Raw genomic sequence first — 25,733 nt, 5'->3', positions numbered from 1 at the left:
CGACAGCTTCTATACATGCAATGGTTTGTGCATTTCAGTTGCACAAAAATGACGTAAGACGTCGCCTCTCTTGCTGTGCTGCGCTTTAAACCTGTTGATTTGATATGCAGCAGAACTTCTTAGCTTGTTGTGGTGTTAATTGTGCTTGTTTTGACGTGTGAATGTGATTTTACTTACAAGATTTATTATAGTCGCGTATCATGACTTTTTGTTTTGGTTTTCCACAAAATTCAACCCCTTAAAGGTAAGTTTTTTTCTTCAATGTCTTAATTACCAAAAGGTTATGCACGTAAAAAAAACCTATCAAATAGTGCGCTAAACGTAAATACCTGGTTACGATTTTCATTCAGATACTACCATTGTATATGATAGTGCGTACGTAATTAACGTTTATGCTGCAAAATAATTTGGCATCTAGGTACTCAAATTTAATCTTAAAAATGCACTTCGAAGAATCGTCCTCTCGAGACCCAATTAAAATTTAAGGCTTCGGCTTCTTAACTTTCGTCTATGATAGTATATTAGTAGGACCGTTGAAGTGATCATGAAAGTGATAATCTGAGAGAGCCTTCTTGTTTTCCGGAATTATGTCTGTTAAGATTCGTTTCTCAGTTGAAAAAAATTTTTGTGATGATGTATGCAAAGTGTCAGGTCCTATTCTGTGGTGTCAAATACATAGGATGGTTCCGTGGGTAACTGATAACGATATTTGTCATCTTGACTAAACTTGATCTTTTGTACAAAAATCTGATTTGTTGATTTGTGTTTATGCAATTTAGTTGTCAATTTGGTGTCGCTGTTGACAAGAAGTGCGTACAGACTCCAAAACACAAACCTCCAAAAAAGTTTTTTTTTTATAATTCTTGTTACAAAGAACATAGTCCGGTTTTCTGTGTTACTAAACATCCCTTAAATCTCTCTCTAAATTCGCTCCTTCTGTTCTGGACAAGGTCAATATTTCGGGCACGGATCGTCGAAATTCGGTAATCAAGTCGTTTCAAATCAGTCAAATTATTGTGTTAATGTCATAAATTAAATTCGCATATTTTCTCTCCAAATTTATTGTATTTAAACTGAAATAATGAGCACCGATTTGGTTAAGGTCAGCTCTTCCGAACATTGGTTGACAATGATGATGTGCACCGTCTGCGAAAAAGTTCCAGATGAGTCGCCAATTTATAAATGCGATATGGGGCACTTCATGTGTAATAATTGCGAGAAGATACTCAAAGAGAGTGGTAAGCTTTGGTGGTTCGTTATAGACCTAGTGCCAGTGTTGTAGGTCTCCTTCCGAAGTGTGGGAAGTGCTACAGTTTGGACTTGACGAAGCATGTTATCTGTTTAGATTTCTTACGCAAATTACGAGTTAAGCCCGGAATTGGTCGCAGTAGGAGATACTACAATCGGCATTCGGTTGAGTCATCATCTGCAGATACAAGCGCGAGCAACGATATCACGATGGAAAAACTTTTTCAGCTGGACCGGTTCCAAATCCAACAGTTATTTGGGAAGAAGAGAAACAATTCCAAGGTGTTACCGTGCCATATTAAACTGGAGAGGGGAGATCTTTGTGCCGATTTAGGTAGAAGCTGTTCGATCGGCACAATTCCCCAAAGTTCGCCGTCGGAGTTTAGTCTGTCTAAGAAACCAATAATTTGCCCTCACGGTTTCTGTCGAAAAATGGTCACTATATCTTCATTTGTCCAACATTTCAAATACGATCACCCCGAAATTCGGTCTTATAACTGCGCGAGAGGGAAAGAACTCTGGTTAGATCACAACGTCCAGGATATCGAGTATAATTTTACTCGATGTCTGGCAGTTATTGACGTAGTGGACATAAACCAATGCGAAACGTTTTGGTTAATGGTGTCTGGTTCACCAGATGACGACCATTGTAAGGCGTACGTGATTTATTGGCTCTTATGCAATGCAACCGCACACTCAAATTCGACCATCGAACTTTCCTCTTATTTGGAAAACATCAGCTATTCTACTTTTTGTCCCGCTACTCGAATTTACGATAGCTACGACCCATTAGACGTCGCGCGAACTGTAAGCTGTCTATATGTCGACTACTCGTCAATGTGTAATATTATAAGCGAAGGTCCCAAGCTGCATTTGCGAATTATTATATATTGATTCTTTATGAGTTTGCGGAGTGTTATAAAGTATATACGCAAGCATGCAAACGTCACTTGAACATTTAGCTTCATTTTTCTTCTTATAGATTTTCAAATTGAATTAGGAAGCTTGTTGGCATTGATTACTTTAGGTTTTATTCATAATTCAAATTTTCGTAATAAAATAGAAATGGGAATGCATTGACATAATCTCGCGAGACTTTTATTATTATCGTAGGAAGTTTAGGACACACGTGGAATTTAGATAGCTTAAAAAGAGGTCTAAGGCACTACGGGGAAAAACACGTAGATATGGTATAATTTACTATGCTTTGTTGGTTTGAGAACAGATTGTTGAGAGCAAAACACTTTTCGGGCACTGGCCCCCCTCCCCTCATTTCTTTATAACTTCATTTTAAGTTTTTAATATGTGGGAGATATTTGAAAATGCGTACGTTTGTACGTTGTGTATCTACTTTTAAAAGTAAAACAACTTGAACCTATGTTTTGTGGTTTTCACCGTGGTCCGTGTGCCCTCTTTTTATTAGATTTCAAACGTTAATTTGGTTCGTGTAATTATGTTAAGACTTATCAAACTTGCTAGTTCGTAAAGAGTGTAATGAAATGACTATAATGAGATTATACTTTAGTAAATAATAAACGTACCGCTCTGCTTAGTGCCCTGCGCCGTATGAAACAGGTCGATGTATAAAATCTACGAGTAAAAAATAAATCAATATTATTTAAGTGCACTTTCACTTTCAAAAAATAAAAAGTGCACTTTTTTCGCTATTGATATCTGTCCGAGTCACAAAAGCTCCGGAACTACACCACTTACCTACAGACTTGGTATTGGTGTCTATTCGATCAGAAATTAAAAATTATTTCATGTTTGTATTCTCATGAAATGTCCATAAGGGCTATTAACATTGAAAAAAAAAACAAATTTGATAGTGCACTCCTCGCCTCTTGCTCACAAGCGGCTTAACGAATTTTTCTATTTAGTGCCACTTTTTCTTTGCTTAAAAAATGTAAAGGTTAGGGTTGACGAATTGAGACGTATGAAGTCTTACCTATTTCTCTTTTACAGTCCATTAAATTGTGATGTTAATTAACTGTTAAAATATTGAACTTTAATAAGGTACTTTAAACAACAACATTCAACTGTCTAGAGCTAGACTGTAGAATTTCAAATTTCCCACACATTTTTGATATGAACACTATCTGAATACCGTAAGGTGAAAACGTAATGAATGGTTAATTGGCATTGATATAGAATGTACTTACTAAGAAGTGCCGAGGTCAATTCTTTTTTACCAAGATCTGTAAAGAAGGATGCTGCGATGTTAACTGGGGTGAACAATTTCCACTAAACGTGGTCATGCTCCTCGCTGTTTGTTACAATCGTCGTTTATATATGAGTTAAGTATTAATATTGGCACTACGTATTCGACTCGGTATTCGATAACAACCTTACCCTAGTTACAAGAAAGTGCATTTTGAGCACACGGTCATCGGCCGTCAATAGTTTGTTAGATCTCTCGTCAAGGAGGTGATACAGCGCCTCGACGCCGCGACAGTTTTCTTGAATCCCGGCCGCTGTACTTTCCAAATTACCATAACTCAAAGCTGATCATCGTTCGTCGACGTTGAATATAGGTAATCTGCTATCGGCCGAACCAAATTAATGTAATTAGAAAATAAGAGATGATTTGTTACAGTAACCAACCACCGATCAATAATACTATATTTGTTACTTATACAAAAGTGACGTAGGCAGTCCTAGGATTTGTTATTGTTGGTTTGTAAAGTATTTGACCTTAAGCAAGGGGAGGGAACAGTATTTGGTCGTATGATTTATTTAGCAGAATGTTAAAGTCGAGCTCAAAGTATCAAGTATCAAGCGGAAGTGTAAATAATACTATTATACGAACTAATGAGATAAATGAAGGTAAACTTAGACTAAACAAGTTGCGACGTCTGACGACCGGCTCGCAAAATATGGCCTGTTTGACTTGTACTACCACGCACTTGATTGACATGAAGAAATTCTCTCCAACCCTTCACTTTCGTATCAATATAATATGTTAATTTAGAGGACTTCAAGTACTATAGTCGTGAAAAAAATAGTATATACTTTTACCACGGTAGAGAAGTGTATGCCTTTGCACCTTAGGTACCTACACCCTTCGGTGCAAGCGCCTCGAGATGTAATCTTGGTGCTCAGTCTCCACCTTGAATCTTGATATATAATGTACTATTTCGGATTGAGTAATGTTGCGAACCGATCGACATTGGACGTTCAATGGAAGTGGTGGAGAATGAACGTAATGAATAGCTGAGGAACGAATTCGATTACATTATCTACTTATAATAGTTTTTTTATGAAGCTCGTGAATAATTCTAGTAATATTAACAATCATCCCCTAATTGTGTTCCTAACAAAGAACTTGTGATGTCACAATCAACAGATTTCCTTCGGATGTAATTACAGGCCTCGTCGCTATCCACAAATTTCCCATGAGGATTTTACCGCCGTGCGGGAAAAATACTTTTCGTCGATCGATACTGTAATATGTGACGCCTTTATGGCAGGACGAATTTACGTTAATTGTAATTTCATACTCGTGCAGCCGTTTCTCTTGCACGTCAATGTTTGCTCATTATAAATAATTACTTTTGCAAACAATGTAGGCAAACTGTTCTACTCTTTATGTTACAAAATCTTTTATACACCCAATCATGGCACGAGAGATGTAGTAAAATACAGCGACAATTTCTTGAATCATTGGTAAAACTTTTACCATCGGAACTAAAAACGACGTTTCCGATTTTTTAGAAATTAAAACAAAAATGTGTTGTCTATTACTTCGCATAAAGCAACTTTTGATCCAGATCTAAGTACTTCGTAATGCGACTCTGAACTACTTCCCCTTATGTTTTGGCATAGATGTAGGTATTGTATGTGCGTGTGTGCTAGACGGGTTGTAATTCTTTGTCGAACGGATCATCCTCTCGTTTCACGTTTGTTGATAATTTTCTGAGATTGTGCTTTGACGTATCAAAACACAGCGGCGGTGTGGTATATCAAACGACGTATAGATTTTCATGTAGATTTTGAAAATGTAATAAAATACAGGGTGTTTTATCAGAAAGTTACTATCCACATCAGATAAAACTGGAAGTGAAACGATCATGATAATATTTTCTTTCGATGGATAAAAAAAAATATGTTGTCATGCAAATTTTCACGCTTTGCGTGAAACAGCCTGTGTTTTGTTATTTGTAAATTTGCTGATCGGCAATTTGGCACAATTTTGAGGTTTATTTGAAAAATTGTATAACGGGATCCGGTTGCATTCTTCTGATGGTCGTGATTAAATTAACAACGCAAATTAAAGGACGTTCATCGTGGTAAATAAAACGTAATGAAACTCATGTCATCTAATAACGTCTAACTTAACTAGTGGCGCCAGCAATAATCTCAAGATATCCTTAGGTACAGGATTGACGTAACAATAATACCTTTCAATTTGCGGAACCGTATCGGATAACGTTCCTAGTTGTGTTGGACGTCATCGTCATGGAACGTTTCTATTACACAACTTACTTATCTAGTTCTGTTTAGAGTGTTTCTCAGCTTTCGCGCGTGGAGGAGAAGACTGTAAGTGATGCCGAAATGTGCAATAAAAGTATCGGTGCTTTTTATCTGGCCTTATAAAATTTTTACGAACTTCTATATAAGAGACCTCTTTGTTTGTAATGGCCTTTGGTGCAATATTTTTTAGCACAATGGAGTATTAATATTGACTTGGCGTACACACCGCACCAAATTTTACTGGCAACAAAATGTAGTTGGTTCAAGTTCAGTTTTCCGTCGCATCTACGCTGCTTCATTTCCGAACACTCGTGCAAATGAAAGTTGTGTTGATTTACATTTGATTCTTTTGGTGCTGCCCGCTAAATTGCCAATTACCTACGTTAGCTATCCCGGAAAGGACCGATTTCGAGTTAGTATAATTAATGGAATATTAATGTAATTAATGATTATAATCTGGAATTTAAAAATAAAGTCAACTTCATCCCCTTTAAAACGACACAAAAAATTTCAAGAAAATGTGTGCGTGTGTAAAAAGAGGGGTAATTCTGCCCTCTCCATTGTGTCGAGATCTCCTTACCAATTGAATAGATGCACCATTCAACTTTTAATTATGTATGTCACTTGGGGAGTTCTTGCGGCATGAAAACATAATTAGACCTTCGCTATTAAAACAAATTAACCATTTATTTTATTTGCAGTCACTCCGATCGACGTTGGGCGCTAATTAAGGCATGAGCATCGAAATCGGTAGGCCTTGTTTAACGTCACCAGGAGCAACGCTTTACCAACGTGAGGTAAACCTATAATTAAATAATTAATTGCGGGTTGAGATTGGGAATATGCACATTTTAAAGAACAAGGCGCAAATCGTGTCGGTCTGAAGCGGTTTCAACTTGCTTCAACCGAACAGTTAATTAGCTACACTGTTACCTTAAAAAAGGTAAATATAATTAGCGTCGTGCTAATATTGTTTTTTCACACAGATTGGAATACCTATACAGGGTGCCCAACTAAGATCTGAATTGATTATTATGCGAGACATTCGAGATTTGGGGTTATTTAAAGAAAATTCGTTTCACTTAAAATATTTTCAGTTATTTTATTGATCTTTTAAATCTGAGTTGTTTACACTTTTTTAACTATGTCACTGGTGACGAAAGAAGGGAGATTCTACAAAATCTAATGTTGTATTTTACGGACTGAACCTAGGACTGAACTGTGACCGATGTCTGAGAACTCTGTGCGAGGGAAAATCAGTTGGTCATAGAAATGCATTATACATTTAGTCACTTAATTAGAAAATTTGGGAATGGTTAGCGAAAAGCAAGTTTTACTTTTCACCTGCATTAATACACTAATCCTCTCGCTTTATCATTTATCAATTAATGGCCCAACGACTACTGAATAAAATGTTACACGCTGCTCTGCCACAGTACACTCTTCGAGCACGATTACCATTTATTGGACACGCGCATGGAAACTTGTCACTTGCGTTATCATGAAAGTTGAAACTGGATTGGGATTGTCGCAGTGTCACCCAATAACAATGATAATCAAAGGAAAATGGCTCTCTGCTATTTTCAGCTTCTCCCACAGTAATTTATTTTTAATGAATTTCCCTCGTATATCTAGTGTTTTTTAAACAGTTGTCACATTTTAGATAAAGTAATAATGGGCCTTTTTCTGCTTGCATTACAAACGAAAAGCTTTTTTACGGTGTGAAAATGTACATTATTGTTAAATAGGTACAAAAAACCTTAAATAATTCAAAAACCATTTTGCTTTAAACTTATGGTAACATTTTTTAAATAAAATTTCGTCCAAATTTAAGGTAGGTTTAAGAAAATTAATACTTAACTGTCCCATTTCAAATAACCAAGTGTGATTTCGCACGGGATGGTTCGCCCTCCCCCCCTAATAATATGAGTCTCTAACTCTCTACATAATTCCATGGCTTATCGACGTATGTACTACCATGACGATGGCAGCTATTACTTACCATAGCTGTCAAATGATGTACTGGGTTAATGACATTTTTTTAATTTTCTTTTGCATATAATTATTATGCACTTCGATGATGTGCCTTCGGTTCTTGACTTTCAGGATACCCGGAACATTGGAAGCACGATTCGACACGCGGGCGTTATCGGCCTATGGGCGTCTCCAGTTGCGGGCCAACGTGGGTTGGCGAAACCCGGATCACCGGGAATGCGGCTCGGTAAACTTGGCGGATTTATTAACAACGCCGTACAAGCTACTAAAAAAGGTTCAGGTAGGTACAGATTTTCTCTTACTTCTTTCCTTGAGACACACGGTCTTTCTTTATTTAGATAGGTACTTGTATATTCCACTATTACCGAAAAACGGAAAATACTAGTAAACTTAATAGTATGTGTAACCAGAATTGGACCATAACAAATTTTATTCAATAGGATTCTCTTTGCAAATCTTGTTCAATGCTTACATAATAAGTAATATTTTGATATCCTGAATTTGATAGATTTATGTCGGTAAATAGGGTAGAATGTCTAATGGTGGAGCATTCGAGTGGACTTCGTTGTACAAAAAAAGACGTCGTTTGGTTTATTAGCAGCACGTTTTAGAAGTTTTAACAAAAGTACTTATATGCTTAAGAACTTTTAATTTTCCAAAGAGCACTATGTAGTGTGCGCAGCTAATTATTACTTGCAATTTTTTAATGGAATTTACTGCTAGATTGAATTATGTATTTCAATTAAATTTTCCGCTTCTGTGTATGTATACTTGTATAGGTATAGGGCTATGGGCACTATTGCGAACTTTGTTATAAGAGATACAAACAAGGTCGGTTAAATTTAGAGAAATAGTGTGCTTTTTACGCTGATTACAATATTGTAAAAACAGAAAAACAATTGACACTCGCATTCTGAAAATATCGACAAAAATGACTTTTTTCTACAACTGTCAAAAAAACCTGTCATTTTCTGACGGATTTCGAAACGCGAAGTACTAGATTTTTAATCGGTTAATTAATAAGTAAGGTTGCTCTTGACAACGTGCGCGAAATCGTCAACAGTGAAAAAAAGTATTTCGCGCACGGGACAAAGTTGAACTTAAACAGCAATTTAATTAACAATCGGTTCAGTTGTAGAAAAAATATTGTATATAACGCTAGCGCGAAGTTATTTCGCGCATTTGACTGATATTTTAACTCGGCTTCGCCTCGTCAAAATACCTTCAGTCTCAATGCGCGAAATTGAACTTCGCGCTCTTGTTATATAAATAACTATTCAAATGGAACACGATTGTAGGAATATAATCGGCGAAAAAACAAGTCTAATTTAAGGGCCCTTGTTTCTTATAATAACGAATTTAGCAATAATGCCGACTTATGTTTTTAAGACCCTGTATATAAATGCGAAAGTAAAAAAAGAAATCGTAACACGAAATGAATTTTCATACTTACTAGGTTTACCCGTAACCTATTGCTTTTATGTGTACCAAATGAAAGTCATTCTTCCTTTATCTATTCTATACGTTGGTGAAAATTCGATTATCATAAGTTTTGACAAAGTTCACAAAGTTGATTTCAAATACATAATGAATATCAAAAGAATTAAAATACCTTTCACATATTTCATACACAGCAGTTTTTTTTCATTTTGGTTAAAAATGAATGATATTGTGAAAGTGCAACAGCAATTTTTTAGTAAACAATAAATTTTCGGTTTTTTTATCGAAAGTGCGTGGTCTTATTAGTGCGCTTATATGCGGCAACAGACAAATTTACGTACATTCAACGGGCTGATTTTTTAATATGAAGGTTCAAGTTACGACAAGGTTGGTGGATTGATTTCAAAATATAAATACCTACACAGTTAATTCAGAGGAGAGTAGCGCCTAAATTGATTTACACATGTCTCTATAAGCAATTGAAACATAATTGTGTGTGTGAAAGGCCGCCTAATCTATTAATAAACTAATCGATTAGACATGAAGGATTATAATAGTCCTTGAATCTGAAGGTCGTTTTGTATATGTATGATAATGTCCGAAGTTAGAAGAGACATTTTGAGCGACTCGAAAATTTTAAATCAAATGCTGACATCTTACAGCGATTTCAAACAAGCTCGCCTGATTCCGGCTCTGTCGATATGCGGCGTTCTTCGCTTTGCTTTGCGGTGACGTCACATACGGCAAATTGTAGTGCGAGCGAACCCTCGTGAGGCAGCCATTGTTATACGTTTTTGAGAATTTTATCAAAATAACTGCTCAATTTTTTACGTTAATGTGGTGTTTTAAAGAGAATAACCTACGCACGGAGGAATGATTTTTAACAGTATTTCTTTTGACGCGTAATGGCCGTTTGCAGCACCTTTCGTCGTCAGCCCTGACCTCAATCAGTCTTTCGGAATTATGCTGCTGCTCTGATTTTTCAAGTTTTTTATAATTATAATGGAAGGTAAATGAAATGCTATTACCCCTTTTAAATTTCACTTTTGTGTGAAAGCCCTCGTAAGACACGCGTACGAATTACCTCCCCTTGGATCTTGGAGGGAAAACTCACCACCCACCCACAATTACTACTTAATCAACTCATCCGCAATTGTTTTTCTTTGTTTAGGTAATGGTGATATCCAATGGAGCTTCTCGCAGGTGAAAGGAACTCTGGACGATGATGTAACCGAAGCCGATATTATTTCGTGTGTCGAATTTAATCACGATGGAGAACTTCTGGCAACTGGTGACAAGGGCGGCCGGGTCGTTATTTTCCAAAGGGATCCCGCATCGAAGGCATGTCTACCAAGGAGAGGAGAGTATAACGTTTATTCCACATTTCAATCTCACGAACCGGAGTTTGACTACCTCAAAAGTTTAGAAATAGAGGAAAAAATTAATAAAATTAGATGGTTAAGGCGGAAAAACCAAGCACACTTCCTTCTCTCGACAAACGATAAAACAATAAAGTTATGGAAGGTATCGGAAAGAGATAAAAAAGTGGAGGGCTACAATACTAGGTTAGAAAACGGATCGGTTGTCGATCGCGATAACTTTTGCTCTTTACGAGTGCCAATCATTAAGCCCATGGAACTAATGATCGAAGCCTCGCCTAGACGAATATTTGCCAACGCGCACACCTACCACATAAATTCCATTTCGGTTAACTCGGATCAAGAGACTTATCTTTCTGCGGACGACCTACGAATAAACTTGTGGCACTTAGAGATAACGGATCAAAGTTTTAATATAGTTGATATTAAACCGACTAATATGGAGGAATTGACCGAAGTTATTACGGCTGCAGAATTTCATCCGGTCGAGTGTAATTTATTCGTTTACAGTAGCAGCAAAGGCACAATAAGGTTATGTGATATGCGATCAGCAGCTTTATGTGATAGGCACGCGAAATTGTTCGAGGAGCCCGAGGATCCTACAAATAGAAGTTTTTTTTCCGAAATAATTTCCAGTATTTCCGACGTTAAGTTATCAAATTCGGGAAGATATATGATTTCTAGGGACTATTTATCTGTTAAAGTTTGGGATCTGCATATGGAGACCAAACCAATCGAAACGTATCCGGTAAGTTTTTTTAATTTTTTATTTGTTCTTGTAGCATAAATACATTGCTTATAACCCTGTGCTTACTGATAACTCCATATCTTATTTGCGCATACTTTGTGGCGCCAGTTAAATTTACAACATTATGTTAGGTAGGATTTTACTGATTTTTTTGCAATCTTGGCAAAACTTTGCATCCGTTAATTAATTATCTTTACCAGATGCCCCTATTTCCGGAAAATAAAACCCTTTTGGAAAGTAGGTGCGTGTAACTCCGTATTTACCTGCCACAGGCAGAATTATTATAAGCAAGATGTAACTCCTGTAACGTACGAATCAAGTGAATTTTCAAATGGGGTGTGTAGATTTTGCTGTAAAGGGGAAATAAAGAAAATACCTATTAATAAAGAGGTAATTTTCAGCTTATGAATAATAATTTATTGAAACATTCTAAACAATAGTCGGTATGACCCTCACAGTCCATACAGTAAGTGGCTAGTTTCGTCACTTTATTCTTCTCACATTTTGTGGTCTGTTTGTATCTGTAACACCCTTTGCAATATCGTCCCTTAACTTCTCTTCCTTCGTTGAAAATGCATGCCCTCTTAATCCCTTCTTTGATGTTGATCTTGTTGGTGTACCATCTGGACCCCCCAGTGTGTCATATTGATTGTCTTTCTGTTCTTCAGGATCTTTTTCTTTTAACAAAGATCTAACTATTTCTTTTCTAAATCTTGTAATGTTGAAATTTTCGTCAGAAATCTTGTATATAATTTGAGAATTTACAATAGTCCTAAAATAAACCGATACAATGAAATATCGAAGGATCCTCAGTATTACAGTCACTTTTAACGGCAATTTAATTTAATCTCGATTTTAATCTTACAAAATACATTTTATAGTTATCAAAAATGCATCAAATTCGTGTCTTGCGCATTGACATGATTGTATTGTGGCCTCAGAAAAATAATTTAACATTTTTGAATCACACACATTCCCCGTGAGTCATGAAACGTGGAAATCGTACGGCGACATGTTAACCATGGTTGCAATCTCGTCCTCTGTGATGTGTCTATTGGGATTTACAACCTTATCCACACAAACAATGCACTCTTCCGTAATCACGTTGGATTGTCCTAGTCGCGCATTGTCCTTCCCAAAACCGCGCCGGCTATATTTTGACTGTAGTGCATCTGAAACTGTTGTCACCTTACATAGCAGGCATTCTGCGATGAATCTCGATCTGATTCACCCCTTCGCTATCGGGAAACGTGCACCTAGCTTTTGTCGGAACCCATTTATAACCGATTACTAATCTCAACTCCTTTATCTGTTAACACCTGCGTAGCATAATGATTTGTTTGTATTACCATCTCATCGATAATCTTGCCATCCAGGAACACTCTAAAACAGCAGCATATGCCGGGGAGACACAAGCTTCTGAGTGGTAATCAAATACTTTATGGTTTCCTTCTGGTGTATTCCAACTGTCCTCTTGGTTCATTGTATTGTTAGTTGTAGCTGATTCAGGATTCCCTTCCTCAAACTCTTCAATTGTAAAATTGGCAGGTGAAAAACTCCTCCTCTTAAGGTATGATACCCTCAGTCACAGAAGTTTCAGGTGTTGCTTTTTATTTTTGCAGAAGGTTTTGTTATTTTGGTTTTCAGATTTACCTTCTCCTTTTGTTGATATTTTTCCTGTAAGAGCGATGCATCCAAATTGTAGCTAGAAGACAAGTATGGGGAATCTACATATGAATCGTCGGTCTCGAAATCTTCATCGCTTTTAGCTGTTACAAGCAATTAATTACATGTGTACAATTCTCAGAAGTACATAGACTTACCTTCGATTGCTAAAGCCTATATTTGCCTGTTACTCATCATTTACATTTTCGTTTAGAAAGAAAATTTGTACCGATATCAATTATCATTTCAAAAGTGCTGGGATATACGTTCTGTGACAGTCTAATTTGGTCCCGTGGAACTGTTAAAACTGTACCGTCTTGTACCCGAATAATGAAAATGTCCGAGAAATGTTTTATACAAAAGTAATCGCGAAATTGTCATTATTAACACACAGTTTAGATGGCAACAGCCATTCGTTTTATGTTTCAGCGTAATACTGCCTCATGTTTTAACCAATCACACTGAAGGTCGAAGCTTCTCATGCTTTCTACTGCTACGTTCTTTAAATAAATACAGTATAGTTCAATATCAAAAATCATTATTAAATAGTGAATAGAAACAGAGGTTTATTGTGCCATAGCTAATCAACGAAACCTTCCTGAGGCCTAATCGAACACAAAGACTTGTCTAAGATTACAAAATATCTGTACCCGTGTCTGTATAATAAAATTTGTAATTTTGATTTCAGGTGCACGAGTATCTTCGATCGAAGTTGTGTTCGTTGTACGAAAACGATTGCATATTCGATAAGTTTGAGTGTTGTTGGAATGGCAACGATTCGGCGATAATGACTGGTTCCTACAATAATTTCTTCCGAATGTTTGATAGGACAACAAAGCGCGAAGTAACCCTAGAGGCATCGCGCGATATCGCGAAACCTAAAACTGTGCTTAAACCACGTAAAGTTTGTACCGGCGGTAAAAGGAAAAAGGACGAAATCAGTGTAGATTGTTTAGATTTCAATAAGAAAATTTTGCATACGGCTTGGCATCCCACAGAGAATATCATCGCTGTCGCGGCAACTAATAACTTATTTTTATTCCAAGATAAGTTTTAGCGTAATTAGACCAAGTTATAGGTATCACAATCGTCTCATGTTCAGACTTTCCGGCTTTAGTTGTGGTTTTTTTTGTTGTAGAGGGATGTATCAAAGTTGACGTCCAATACTCGCAATAAATAAATAGTTGATATATAAAAGTGCAAATATCGTGATAGAACATGAATGGTGCAAATCACTTTCTTACAAAGAATTACCTCTTAAGAAATTTAAATGTAACGCATGAAGGCATTTTGTAATGTGTAGGTTAAAACAATTTTTTACCCGGTGTTATTTTATATTGGTAAATCAATTATTATACTATGTAAATAGTCGAGGAATTATATACGATCGCAATTTTTTTGCTGAAAATGAATTACTATCTAACATAACTCGGACGAACTGTAGTTATTTTATTTTTAATAAAGAAATCTTATTTTCAACTAAGTAACGTATTTGCCTTACAGTGCCATTTGCGGATTGTTGATGTTATTGTGACACAAACTGATATTCCTTTAACAAACGGCTTCGATGTCTGTACATGTATTTAGAAGCTTGGATGGAGGCTTCAATTTTTTTGTAAAAAGATATCTAAACAGTATATGTATATACGTGAATTTTTTCTCAAGAATATGATTAAATATTTTAAGTTAATTGAAAATAATTTAGCCTTAAGGTTCATTTTATTGTCGTATGAATATGGACACCAAATAAAGACATTAAATATTTTAATTCTAGCTGTATATTATTTAAAACGCAATCATTTTTACATCTTTTATAACATTCCTTATTAAACATGTTAATAATAATTTATGATGCCATTCTTGTATTTAATTCGTGTTTTATCATAATTTTATTTGTTATTTGATTTGTGTGATTTTTTGATCCATAAAAAATAAAAGCAATTATTCAGTTTTAAAATATTTGTGTTCCTCGTTTCTTTGTATTTTTTTTAAATTGTAGTAAAAGGGATTGATTCATAGCAAGGACGAGGTAATAATGGGTGTCTTCTTAATTGATTGCAAAATTGTTTTAATGAAGTTTTGTTGAATTTCTAAGAAACTCTTCTAATAATTATTAAAGTCCTTCAAAACTTTGGTGACATTTATTAAGAGAAAAATTTCTAGTCTATAACTTTTGATTGAGAAGTTTGATCGAAAAAGTACGAATTGTTTTGGATTCTACGCACCCAAATTAATAAGAAAAAGTGTTTTCCCGAGAAATTTTGGTGCAGTCGATTTTTGGTAAAAAAGGAAGGTTTGTACACTGCCTTTTTTGAGGTTCCAAAAAAAAATTGTCTCAAATCGACCGGAAAAAAAACATTTTCTTATAGAATATGGCCTGTAGATTCCATAATTTCCAACAGTTCCAAGATTGGACTACTAGATCAAAAGTTACAGCCCTTTGAATTTTCTTTCGAAATTGGTTTATAGTCCATCACTTTTGATTGAGAAGTCTAATCGAAAAAGTACGAATCGATTTGGATTCTACGCACCAAAATTAATAAGAAAAAGTGTTTTCCCGAGAAATTTTGGTGCAGCAGATTTTAATAATAACAAATTGCAAACATATATGACGTTTCTTTCACATGCGTAGATTGGACTGTACAGAGATTAGGCCATTAGACGAGACAAAAAATCTTCTTTTGATTGGAGTCATTATATACACTCTATGTTAACATGGGGAGCAACGATCTGCAAAAAACGGTTTTCCATGCCAATTGCCTATGTTCGGTTTTAAAATATTCACCCGATGGCGATATAAGGGAAGTAACACCGAAATGCGCTAGAAATCTTATGATCTAAGGCTAGAAGTTAGTGACTTAGCCCCAGTTGCACCAACAAAATTAAGCCTTGCTAAAAATTAAGTCAAACTTAAAATCTATGGCAACGATTATTAAGACAATCGTTGCTATGGTATTTAAGTTATGCTTAACTTTAAAGGGATACTTAATTTTGACGGTGCAATTGGTCCTTAGTGTTAACAGTTGGTAGTCATGAAAATGTCATTTGATTTTTCGTCTATTCCCAAGCCTAACCTCAAATTTAACTAGGTAGTAGCTAAAAACCATAGAAATGTTAGTTTCATATAAATGTTGTAAATTATTTGCATAAATTAAGGTGTTGCAGTATTTACAGTAGGTCTTTTCATGTATAACATTGTTCGATACTTGTGAAATTTTAGACAATGGACAATCGAGAAGTAGTAAACGATAATGAGCCCCTCATTCCTGCACACACAAGACAAGCTGCAAAAGCCATAGCTTTGTTGCTGTTTTACAGTTTCTTAATGTTCACCTTACCCTTTGCCGCATTTTTTGGCACAAAGTATGTTTTAAAGGATTCATTTGGTATTGACGGATATGCTAACACAGTATGGTCAGTAATTGCAAGCGTCGTTACAGTTAACCTAGTGATTCTTGCATATGCTTATTACGCATACCACGATCCCGAGTATGATAATGATGGAAATAGGATTGATACGGTTGATGTAACGAAATCAAAAAAGGATTAACTTATACATTCCGTTTAAAGTTTGTAGTTTTTCAAGTTGTTATTATATATACGTTTTACATGAAAATAAAAGTATATTATAAATGTAGAATAATCCACATTTTATTCAAAACAGAAATTGACTAAACCTGGAAGGACAACAGAAACTAAACCAACGAAGTTTACTGTCCTACTTACTGTAATGAAATGGTCGATTTGTGTGTCAAAATTACCTTTTCCAACAGATCTGTAGCCCCAACTGCTAAATAGTTGCTTACATAAAACCTAGAAATTAAGTTTTTGGCCAATCATCGAATATTTCCACCACATCACTGGTTTATTGTTCTCAAGCACATAACTACTGGTGTACCTACTGTGTGTATATAAGTCTTGGAACATGGACCCGACATTTGTGTATGCAACTGTCAATTTCTTTTTATCAAAGAAGTAGTAGTCTTGTTCTAAACAGTGCTTTCATAATTATGAACAACAATCATGAGAAAGAGCTTGAATGGACGATTTATAAACTTGATGTTGGAATTGCAGTTCGATGTTCCCAGTTAAATATAAGGTAATTTTAGAACATTTTGTATATACTAACTACGTTGAAGATTATATAAATCGGCCTTAAAAGTTGCATATCTTGTTTAAAAAATAAATTTCGTAATGCAAAATGCGAAACAAGCTATTAATTTAAAGAATTTGTATCTCTATATAGAACTCGAAAGTGAATATGTTTTGTTTAGCATATGCACATTTTTTATTCTTATTGTCGACAAACATTTCCAGGATAGTAGTTTTATTATCACTCGGTAGGTATGGTATATTTCCTAGTTATTTTAATCTAATATTGGGTAAGTAACGATTTAGTTGATTAAAATGATTATTTTGATACCTAATTATTAGTCAGGCACCTACAAATTTTTAAACTAGTTGCTAGGATATTGGTATTTATAAAAATTTTGATAAATAAATAAACTCACAAACACAATAGACATTTTATTTTAAATTTTCAAATTAGATACAATGTGAACATTGATTTAAATTGTAGCCCATATTAAAAACTTAACTGTTTTATAAATTGTTATCCAATAATTTCTATTTTCAAGTAAATCATCAATTGTTGCTCGCACATCAGATCTTACAACATCAGGAGGGTGTGTTGGTAAAACATTACTAGGATAAACGACTACCTTTTTTAAACTACAATCTGTAAGAACACTACCTACTTTTACAACTTGATCGAACAGTTCTTTAACTGAATCACAGTCCATCATGTTAAGTGCACGATCGAAACACAGTTGAATTTCACTTAGCAGAGATTCTTTGGTGTGCTTATCGATGACACATTGCATGATAGGATTGTGGTTAAGCACATTTCTAATGGAACTGTAAATTTTTTCAATTGTATACCCCGAGAGGCTGGGTATTATACTGCTACTCAGCAGGAGCTTGTGTATATTAAACATATGATTCCATTCTAATCCTTTGCTAAAGTATTTCAATTCCGTATTTAGTACAGGTAACACTTGCGCACATGTGCCATGCTTTTGCCATTCATGTTCCCAGAATGACAGGGGTTTCGTATTATTCTCAATATTAACCCAACGTTGTTTCAAATCAGATTCAATCTCCTTTATTAACGATTCATTAAATCGATTTGTGTTACAATTCCAAGGTCCTCTTGTACCCGATTTTGTAGGCCAAATGCCGTGCACCGTCCATATGTTACCATCGGTAGGCAGAAAACAGGAGTTGTTAGCGTTCACTTGCATCCACTGCGAACATATGGTAACAGGCCATCGTTGTGTAAAGACTATCACATCCCAATCAGTTGAATTGTTCGGTTTGGGCTTTTCGTCATAGTTGTAACAGGATACACTGAAATTAGACTTTTAGCCAAGCACTTCAAACGCACCTTACTTAAATGAGTGTACCTTAAAAGCGGAATAAGTAATAATAAAATAAGAACGCCATTATTATTCATCATCAATTTAATAATAATACATCGTCGTATTATTTCCACAATCTTTTGACCTTGTGGATTCAAACAAATATAAAGTCATGATCCCCACTTTCGTCCCTTTTTACGTATTGTACTGGCATGTGGCTAATCTCAGCCTGGGAAATTGCAGAAATCGGAAGAAAGGGCGTGCAATTGAATTCACTTCACCACGAAATTAATTTTTCTCACTCAAACGCAGCAGAAAACTTTTTTTAGGTCACCGCTAGATGGCAGTGTCAATCTTAAATTTAATTAAAGAAATTCAAATAGTCATCGGCGCCCACAGAAAAATGTCATCCGGACCTGCACTACGTTAGGAGCCTGTATACATATTTTTTTCTATTTTTACAAGATATCGGCTAATGATATTCACGAAAGGATATTAGTTACGTTGACCTTTTCCGACGCATCGTGTCCCGGAGCACCGATTTTCACTGACCACTGCAGTTAGTCTAGGAAACAACGTCAAACTTCACTTGTTAATTGCGTCCGGCGTCTGCCTGATGTGAGTTAGCCAATGGTGTGAACTTTTCACTTATAATTGCACAAGAGGTTTGTATTTTAGCGAGTAAATTTGGGTTGTTTAGGTAATGAAAATCTGTTGCCTAGCAATTAGACGAGAAAAACTGTCAACTAATAAAAATGCGACACCGAAGGTGGAGCATTTTTAGGTTGACAGTTTTTAGAGTTCAATTGCTAAAAGGCAACAGATTTGAATTGCAACAACACAAATTTACTCGGTTTAAATACAAACCTCGAGTGTAATTCGGCAGGACAATTTAACGAACAAGAAATTCACCAAACTAATCAATTATTGACAGACGTCATCTAGTCATATGGGACAGGATAATACGATATTTGGTTCGAAAATGAATAAGTGAAAAAACCACTAGTGCATTTGTCGCTGGAAAAGTTGCAGGTAACTTTTGCCGCCGTCAAAGTGACAATTGCACTGCGGCTTATGCGATTTTTTATACATGAGTTGAATTGTCACTTATAATTGCACAAGAGGTTTGTATTTTACCGAGTAAATTTGGGTTGTTTAGGTAATGAAAATCTGTTGCCTAGCAATTAGACGAGAAAAACTGTCAACTAATAAAAATGCGACACCGCAGGTGGAGCATTTTTAGGTTGACAGTTTTTCGAGTCCAATTGCTAAAAGGAAACAGATTTGAATTGCCACAACCCAAATTTACTCGGTTTAAATACAAACCTCGAGTGTAATTCGGCAGGACAATTTAACGAACACCAACTAATCAATTATTGACAGACGTCAAACTCGTCATATGGGAAAGGATAATGTGATAATTGGTTCGAAAATGAATAAGTGATTAAACCACTAGTGCATTTGTCGCTGGAAAAGTTGCAGGTAACTTTTGCCGCTGTCAAAGTGACAATTTCACTGCGGCTTATGCGATTTTTTATACATGAGTTGAATTGTCAACAGAAAAGGTACATTCTGTAGGTACTGCCTCACGATTCATGAGTTTGTATATGAATAAGGATTGCTAGCGATGCATACAACAATGCATACCCCACTTGTCGACACCGAATCAAAAAACCAAAAACTTGGTCGGACATACCCCGCACCCGCTAGTGACGATGTTTGGGCGGTCATACAAACTATCAATATGCAGTAGCCACGACAATAGTGACTCCACCAGGTTCAAATAGTAACAATGATCTCCAAAAGATATGAACGCAAAATGCAAAGGAGCAACATTCTTTGCGTAAATTATTAATCACAAATTATTTTCTTGGCAGTAACTAAAAACAGACTAAAAAAATCACTGGTTCTGATATACAGATTCTTACCTTTGGCTCTTTCTGGTAATCGATTGTTTACATTACTCTTAATCGTGAAATAACTACCAAATAGAGTCCATGTAAAACTTGATAAAACTGCAAGTTTAGTGATGGTAGTTTTACCCTTTTATTCCTTGTCAATTTAAATATATATACATCAAAACCGCAAATGGGCTTTCCCCGATTATCAAGAATAAAACATTTAATTATTAACTACAAAAATTACACCTTCATAGCAAAAAAAAACAATTGTGTAACAATTTCGATCATGGTTATACTTATAGATAATTTTTGCGCGATCGGTCATTTCTGACTATTTACCATGGGTGTTTCCATGACAGTACGTAGAATTTACCAGTTGCTATGATTACGACGACGCCAAAATTACTTACCGATCTAAAAACAGAACAGCAAAAATACTTACTGACGCCTTTTTAAAAATCAACAGTCTTACATTACATTTAATCTTTAATTATTGTTAGGTACATTAAACGTACAATTTGTGCTGTTGTTTCCTATAGCAAGACGCTCATAAAGTCATAAAGGAAGTGCAAAGCTAGTAAACTACATCAGACACATGCACATTTTTATGAAATTATTAATTTCAATTTTGACATTAAACTGGTTACCTAGTGATGTACACCATACCACTTCGATCATTTCGATTTATTCTGCTCGTTAATTTCTTAGTGCATATTTATATTGGTTGCATAATTTTAATTTCGATCGCGCAAAAAATGTTATAAGCACGTCGAACGTTAAGGGTTACCGTTCTCAGACAATAATTGGAGTCGTCGCTCCGCTCCTCCTCCAAACAATTGTCTTCGAACGGTAAAAATCCCTTACCGTTCTCCATACTTAATATACTATTTCGGAGTGCTAACTTTTTTATTTATTTCGGGTTTTATACAATGATTACAAATATGTAATAGGTAATGGTATTTTTCGTCGACGACGTCCAGTCCGTGACCTCAATAATTTGTTGACGCCAATTCTCTTGAACCTTTCTTATGCGGGGTAATTGTGGCACAACCTAGAGATCTACATTCTTCAACCATAACATTCTGCACGAAATACGAATTTCCCCCAATAACTCGGTCGCCAAAATATAGTCATCATAGTCACAAGCCTCAGCCCAAATCCGGACCTACACGGTACGCGATGTTTCTGCGGGAAGGCGTTCTGGCGGCGAGACGTTTCGGAGGACGAGGCGTTTCGGCGGAGGTACTTATCCAAAAAGGGGGGCGCTTCGGCGCACAGGTAATTAGTGTGGTGAACTGGTGCATATTGTTATATACAAATATACCTACATAACCTATAAACCTACACAGACGGAAAAATCTCAGGAAGGAAAATTTATATTTATAATAAAAAAGTAAACACATACGAATTTTATTTGTTTAAAATAACGTCACCGAGATGTGTGCCATCTAAACGTACACACTCCTCGAATCTAGACCTCAAATTCGTGAAAACTTGCTGGCACATCGCTCGTGGGATAGCGGACATTTCCTCGCGAATGTTGTTTTTGAGCTGGGCAATCGTCATCGCTTTATTAGCGTAAACGCGGCTCTTGAGATACACCCAGAAAAAAATTCCAGTGGCGTGAGATCAGGGCTCCGGCGAGACCACGGAATGTCCCCCCGACGCGATATCAGTTTTCCAATAAACATTTCGTTTACAACTGCTACAGTCTCATTGGATGAAGTTTGTAGGGGTGTAATTTAAACTTTTGCCAAAATACGCCTCACGTTGACTGCGGTAGCTTAAAACAATAACTTGCTGTTGATGCGTTACATATCGCCGGGGTATTGTAATGCAACTTTACCACAGTGCTATGGATACCGCCTGGGATATGTAGACAACTGTTCAAGTAAGTTCCATCTAGTTTACTTGTTTTTGAGTTCCGCAGCGTGGGGACCTGTAAGCCAACACTATTATTTATTTAATTTTAGACTCGTTAAAACTAACGAAATGTTTACGGAATACAAAGATGATGCAACTTGCGCAATTCTGTCATGCAGTATATGATGCAATACCCGTGGAAGTAGCTGCAAAACTGCACATATCTCCGGGGGCATGTGTCGCACATAATTAAATTTGTGCCCCTTCACACTAGGCGACTTCGCAGCGATGCTTAGCCGCGCCTGCTGAACAGCGGGGCGGGGCACAGTGCACACGACCAGCGATTCAGTCACCTGTCACATCATTATAAGATTGATTTCGACAAGGACCTGTTGTTTTTCATGAATAAACAAGGGTATTATTTTATTTTGTCCCAAATGAGGAAGCAATGAACAATCTTAATAGGAACGTAAAAATGACTTCGTGTAATATAGGTATAACCCCAGCGGCGGTGGCGGCCCGTTCGGCGAAAATCGACTAGTGTGTTGTTACGCTTAATGGCATGTTATATTGCTCAGCGTATAAACTTAGAGGCAGTACAGCCTACACATCCATCAAATCCATATTACTTCCTCGGATACGAATGTATTAGTACGGATATTCACAATGTTCTATCGCAGAACCCCACAATCTGGTAAACTATAAACACACCCATCCCAAAATGGAAAAAGTTTGATTGTTGCGATTCCCGATGGCGTTGTTTTGTTTATTGATCAAAAAAGTAATTAAATTATTCTACATACTTCATTGGGCCTTCCCAACAGTATAAGTACTAAAGATGCAAAGTGTTAGTTTGACAATTGCTGCGGCAATTCGACGAACCTGTAATACGAAAATTAAGTACCACACTTTTTCTACGACCTCCGTGAATTTTGAATTGAAAATAAGGCAAATTTCCAAACGTAGGTACATGATCTATTCTAATTTGTTTCATTACGCACGGGTGTTTTTAATGGGTACTACATCATGCGTCTAAATTATACGTAATAGCCTCATTTTCAGGGAGGTCGTTGAAAAGGGGGTTTTACTTACCGAACAGTCAAAATTGCATTCCTTTTATATGGGATTTAAAGATCTTTAACAGTGGGAGATTAGACGAGTTTTCATTCTTCCCTCTTTCCATCATCGGTGGGCTTATGGCGTTGGAAGTATCACATGGCACTGGTACACTTCAAAAGGTCTCCTAACAATAAATCTCAAATCTCTGACGAAAATCCATGATATTCAGTAATTTTATTACCTTTTTCGTGACAATTAAAACTTAAAAACGTTAGAACACTAGCAGCCTAGAAGATGTAAAATTTAAGCGGCGACAAAGAAAGACGTACATGACAAACATTTTACTTACCAAATGCATCACAGCTGTAAAAATTGCAAAACCCATTGTACAAAACGTGCCGAATTGACACACGTAAATTTCCATCCTATAAAAAAAATCATACATTCTATCCTTGGAAATTCCTGAAATACCTAGCTTGTTAATTTTAACAAATCCCAGATAACCTTGTAAAATCCGCTTTGTTAGCCATAATATCCATAATTTACTCTTTGCAATTTTTTTTAATTAAATAGGATCTTTTTCAATCAGTCACAAAATTTGAATTTTAGTTCTAAACCTGAATATGTATTCGTAAACACTATGTTGCCTGTTACCAATCCGACACCCTTTACCCGTAAATAATTACTAAAGCTAAATACGTTTTTAGTAGGCATTGCACGAATATCCATTGCCTTTTTCCTTAATAGCACTACAAGGCTACCAGCATTGGCTATATTAATTCAAATAAAATAACACAAAACAATGGTATAATAATTTTGAACAGATGATTTCTGCATCTCATACAAAGCTTTGCAGAAGTCCCAAAGTATCGCGCAATTGTTTTCTTTGTACATATATAAATAAAACAAAAATTCGGAGCGCGTTTTTTAAACAATTGCATCAAAATTAGTTTTAAACGCGATTGCCAAAAAGCGCTATGAACTTGTGTTTACAGAAAAACGTTTTTTTTTTCTCGAAAACTTAACATTCTTCAGAACTGAACCACCAACTTTTGTATAACCTTGACTTAAAATTCCTGCAAGAACAAAATGTTTGGGGTTCTCTCCAGAAAACAAAAGATGAGGACACTGGACAAACAAAACGTGCTGATAATGACGTCAAGAACTAATGCAGTTCAAACAGGGCGTGCATTGAACTAGATGGCGTGATAAGTGATTAAACTCTAATTAATTTGATGAATACTTACAAGGAGTCATGTCTTATTTTTAAAGGCATTTTGAAACTCAAAGCCAAATACAATGGCGGTCCATTTCTATTACTCATGATGAAAAGTGAAGTTTCAAAGAATGAATCATACCCGTGCTTTTCTTATGATTCACGTTTTGTGGAATCGCATCATTCAAAACGGTCAATAGTGGAATTTTGAAAACCAGTTTAGTAGTGAAAGTCGTGACAACTATAGTACGTCACCAGCAGCTGATATATGCGATTGATTTTCGGAACTTTAGAATACCTAAATTTACACAATATTGCGCAATATTTTTAAACACTGACGACACATTAAAAATAACATAAAAATTGCATTTTCTAGAAGAGCGCAGCCACATAATTAGTGCACTCCAACAGGTGTCGGGAAAAACATACCAGAGCACCTGATGAAGTACAATAGACATGTGACAGATGGAGTTCTCGTAAAAGAAACAATTGAAATTGCTGCAATGCCGGCCGTTACGCGCGCTACTTCAGGTACCTGACTGATTGGTTACACAGTCCAGGCACTAAAGTAGCCCGCATAGCAACAGGCTGGTCTCGTCGTATACGCCGCCTAGCACAATTCACAACAGCCCTGGCCATTAAAATCTCCCTCTATTCGCAGAAGAATAGTTACCGTTCGATGTCGGTGTCGATTCTTGCTTGCACATTCCTTTATTCCCCACGACCATACCATCGTATCACTCGAGAAAATGAGTACAAGGATCGTGACGTAAACACGGCGGGCGGTTTAGAAACCTTGAACCTATTCGAATTTAATTTGAAGAGGACCGGACGAATACCGGAAATGCTTATCTACCCGATAAGGCATAAATACTGCCATTCCGAGTAACACAAGTCCGAAAGATATTTATTTCACTACATATTTAAAGCGCATGCAATATAATTTATTAAATTAACGAAATCACACACTTAATCCTTGAAATTGCAAGTACAGTAGTGCACTTCAAACGGTAAACTGCACGCGAACCAACAATGCTCCACGATTTGAAGTCGGCGACGAACTGACCACGCTGCAGTGCCAGCTAAAGAAACAGCCGGCGTAAAATAAAGTAAGTGGGAAACCCCAGACGTCTCGACCAATAGGATGTCTCGCCGATTTCGATCCGGGACGGTCGTTTCCGAACAATCACTTCTCCAGTGTAAATCCGGCTCGTCTGGGTCCTTCACCTAACTTAACGGCCGCGACATGTGTGTGCACTGTCCCCCCCCCTATACTTCCCTCTCTCTCTTTTCTACTCGTCTGCGAAAATTACAGTGCATTGCAAA

At 36.3% G+C, this 25,733-nt stretch overlaps 3 protein-coding genes and 1 long non-coding RNA gene across 10 annotated transcripts; 2 read left to right on the top strand and 2 right to left on the bottom strand.

Annotated features, from left to right (window-relative positions):
* Positions 1-7: 7 nt before the first annotated feature.
* LOC116176398 (protein phosphatase PP2A 55 kDa regulatory subunit) lies at positions 8-14,721 on the top strand. 3 transcript variants are annotated; one of them, XM_031494931.1, is made up of 5 exons: positions 8-244; positions 6,423-6,518; positions 7,828-7,996; positions 10,328-11,283; positions 13,637-14,721. In XM_031494931.1, the coding sequence occupies exons 2-5, from the start codon at positions 6,456-6,458 to the stop codon at positions 14,003-14,005; spliced, it is 1,557 nt and encodes a 518-aa protein (XP_031350791.1). In that variant the 5' UTR covers positions 8-244; positions 6,423-6,455; the 3' UTR covers positions 14,006-14,721. The 3 variants fall into 3 exon arrangements, with proteins under 3 accessions (XP_031350791.1, XP_031350792.1, XP_031350793.1); XM_031494932.1 differs by lacking the exon at positions 8-244 and adding an exon at positions 5,805-6,133; XM_031494933.1 differs by lacking the exons at positions 8-244; positions 6,423-6,518; positions 7,828-7,996 and adding an exon at positions 9,885-10,165.
* Positions 859-2,839, top strand: LOC116176400. Of its 2 annotated transcripts, none has more exons than XM_031494938.1 (2): positions 859-1,238; positions 1,283-2,839. In XM_031494938.1, the coding sequence occupies exons 1-2, from the start codon at positions 1,082-1,084 to the stop codon at positions 2,140-2,142; spliced, it is 1,017 nt and encodes a 338-aa protein (XP_031350798.1). In that variant the 5' UTR covers positions 859-1,081; the 3' UTR covers positions 2,143-2,839. The 2 variants fall into 2 exon arrangements, with proteins under 2 accessions (XP_031350798.1, XP_031350799.1); XM_031494939.1 differs by having other exon boundaries at positions 1,119-1,238; positions 1,297-2,839.
* A 2,739-nt stretch (positions 14,722-17,460) lies between the features above and the next one.
* LOC116176591 (ribonuclease Oy) lies at positions 17,461-18,881 on the bottom strand. Its single transcript, XM_031495226.1, has 2 exons — positions 18,414-18,881; positions 17,461-18,357 (listed from the first exon to the last, which is right to left on the bottom strand). The coding sequence occupies exons 1-2, from the start codon at positions 18,464-18,466 to the stop codon at positions 17,517-17,519; spliced, it is 894 nt and encodes a 297-aa protein (XP_031351086.1). The 5' UTR covers positions 18,467-18,881; the 3' UTR covers positions 17,461-17,516.
* Positions 18,882-21,164: 2,283 nt separating this feature from the next.
* On the bottom strand, positions 21,165-24,851 carry LOC116176491. 4 transcript variants are annotated; one of them, XR_004146450.1, is made up of 5 exons: positions 23,663-24,851; positions 23,541-23,616; positions 23,225-23,478; positions 22,259-23,014; positions 21,165-22,208 (listed from the first exon to the last, which is right to left on the bottom strand). It is a non-coding gene; the product is annotated as an uncharacterized LOC116176491 (long non-coding RNA). The 4 variants fall into 4 exon arrangements; XR_004146452.1 differs by having other exon boundaries at positions 22,259-23,375; positions 23,433-23,478; XR_004146451.1 differs by having other exon boundaries at positions 22,259-23,478; positions 23,663-24,387; positions 24,439-24,851.
* Between the last annotated feature and the right edge of the window lie 882 nt (positions 24,852-25,733).

The sequence above is a fragment of the Photinus pyralis genome, unplaced genomic scaffold, assembly GCF_008802855.1.
Source record: "Photinus pyralis isolate 1611_PpyrPB1 unplaced genomic scaffold, Ppyr1.3 Ppyr1.4_LG7, whole genome shotgun sequence".
Lineage (NCBI taxonomy): Eukaryota > Metazoa > Arthropoda > Insecta > Coleoptera > Lampyridae > Photinus > Photinus pyralis.
Note: the sequence above shows the minus strand (reverse complement) of the source record. Positions and strands in the feature narration are given on the sequence as shown.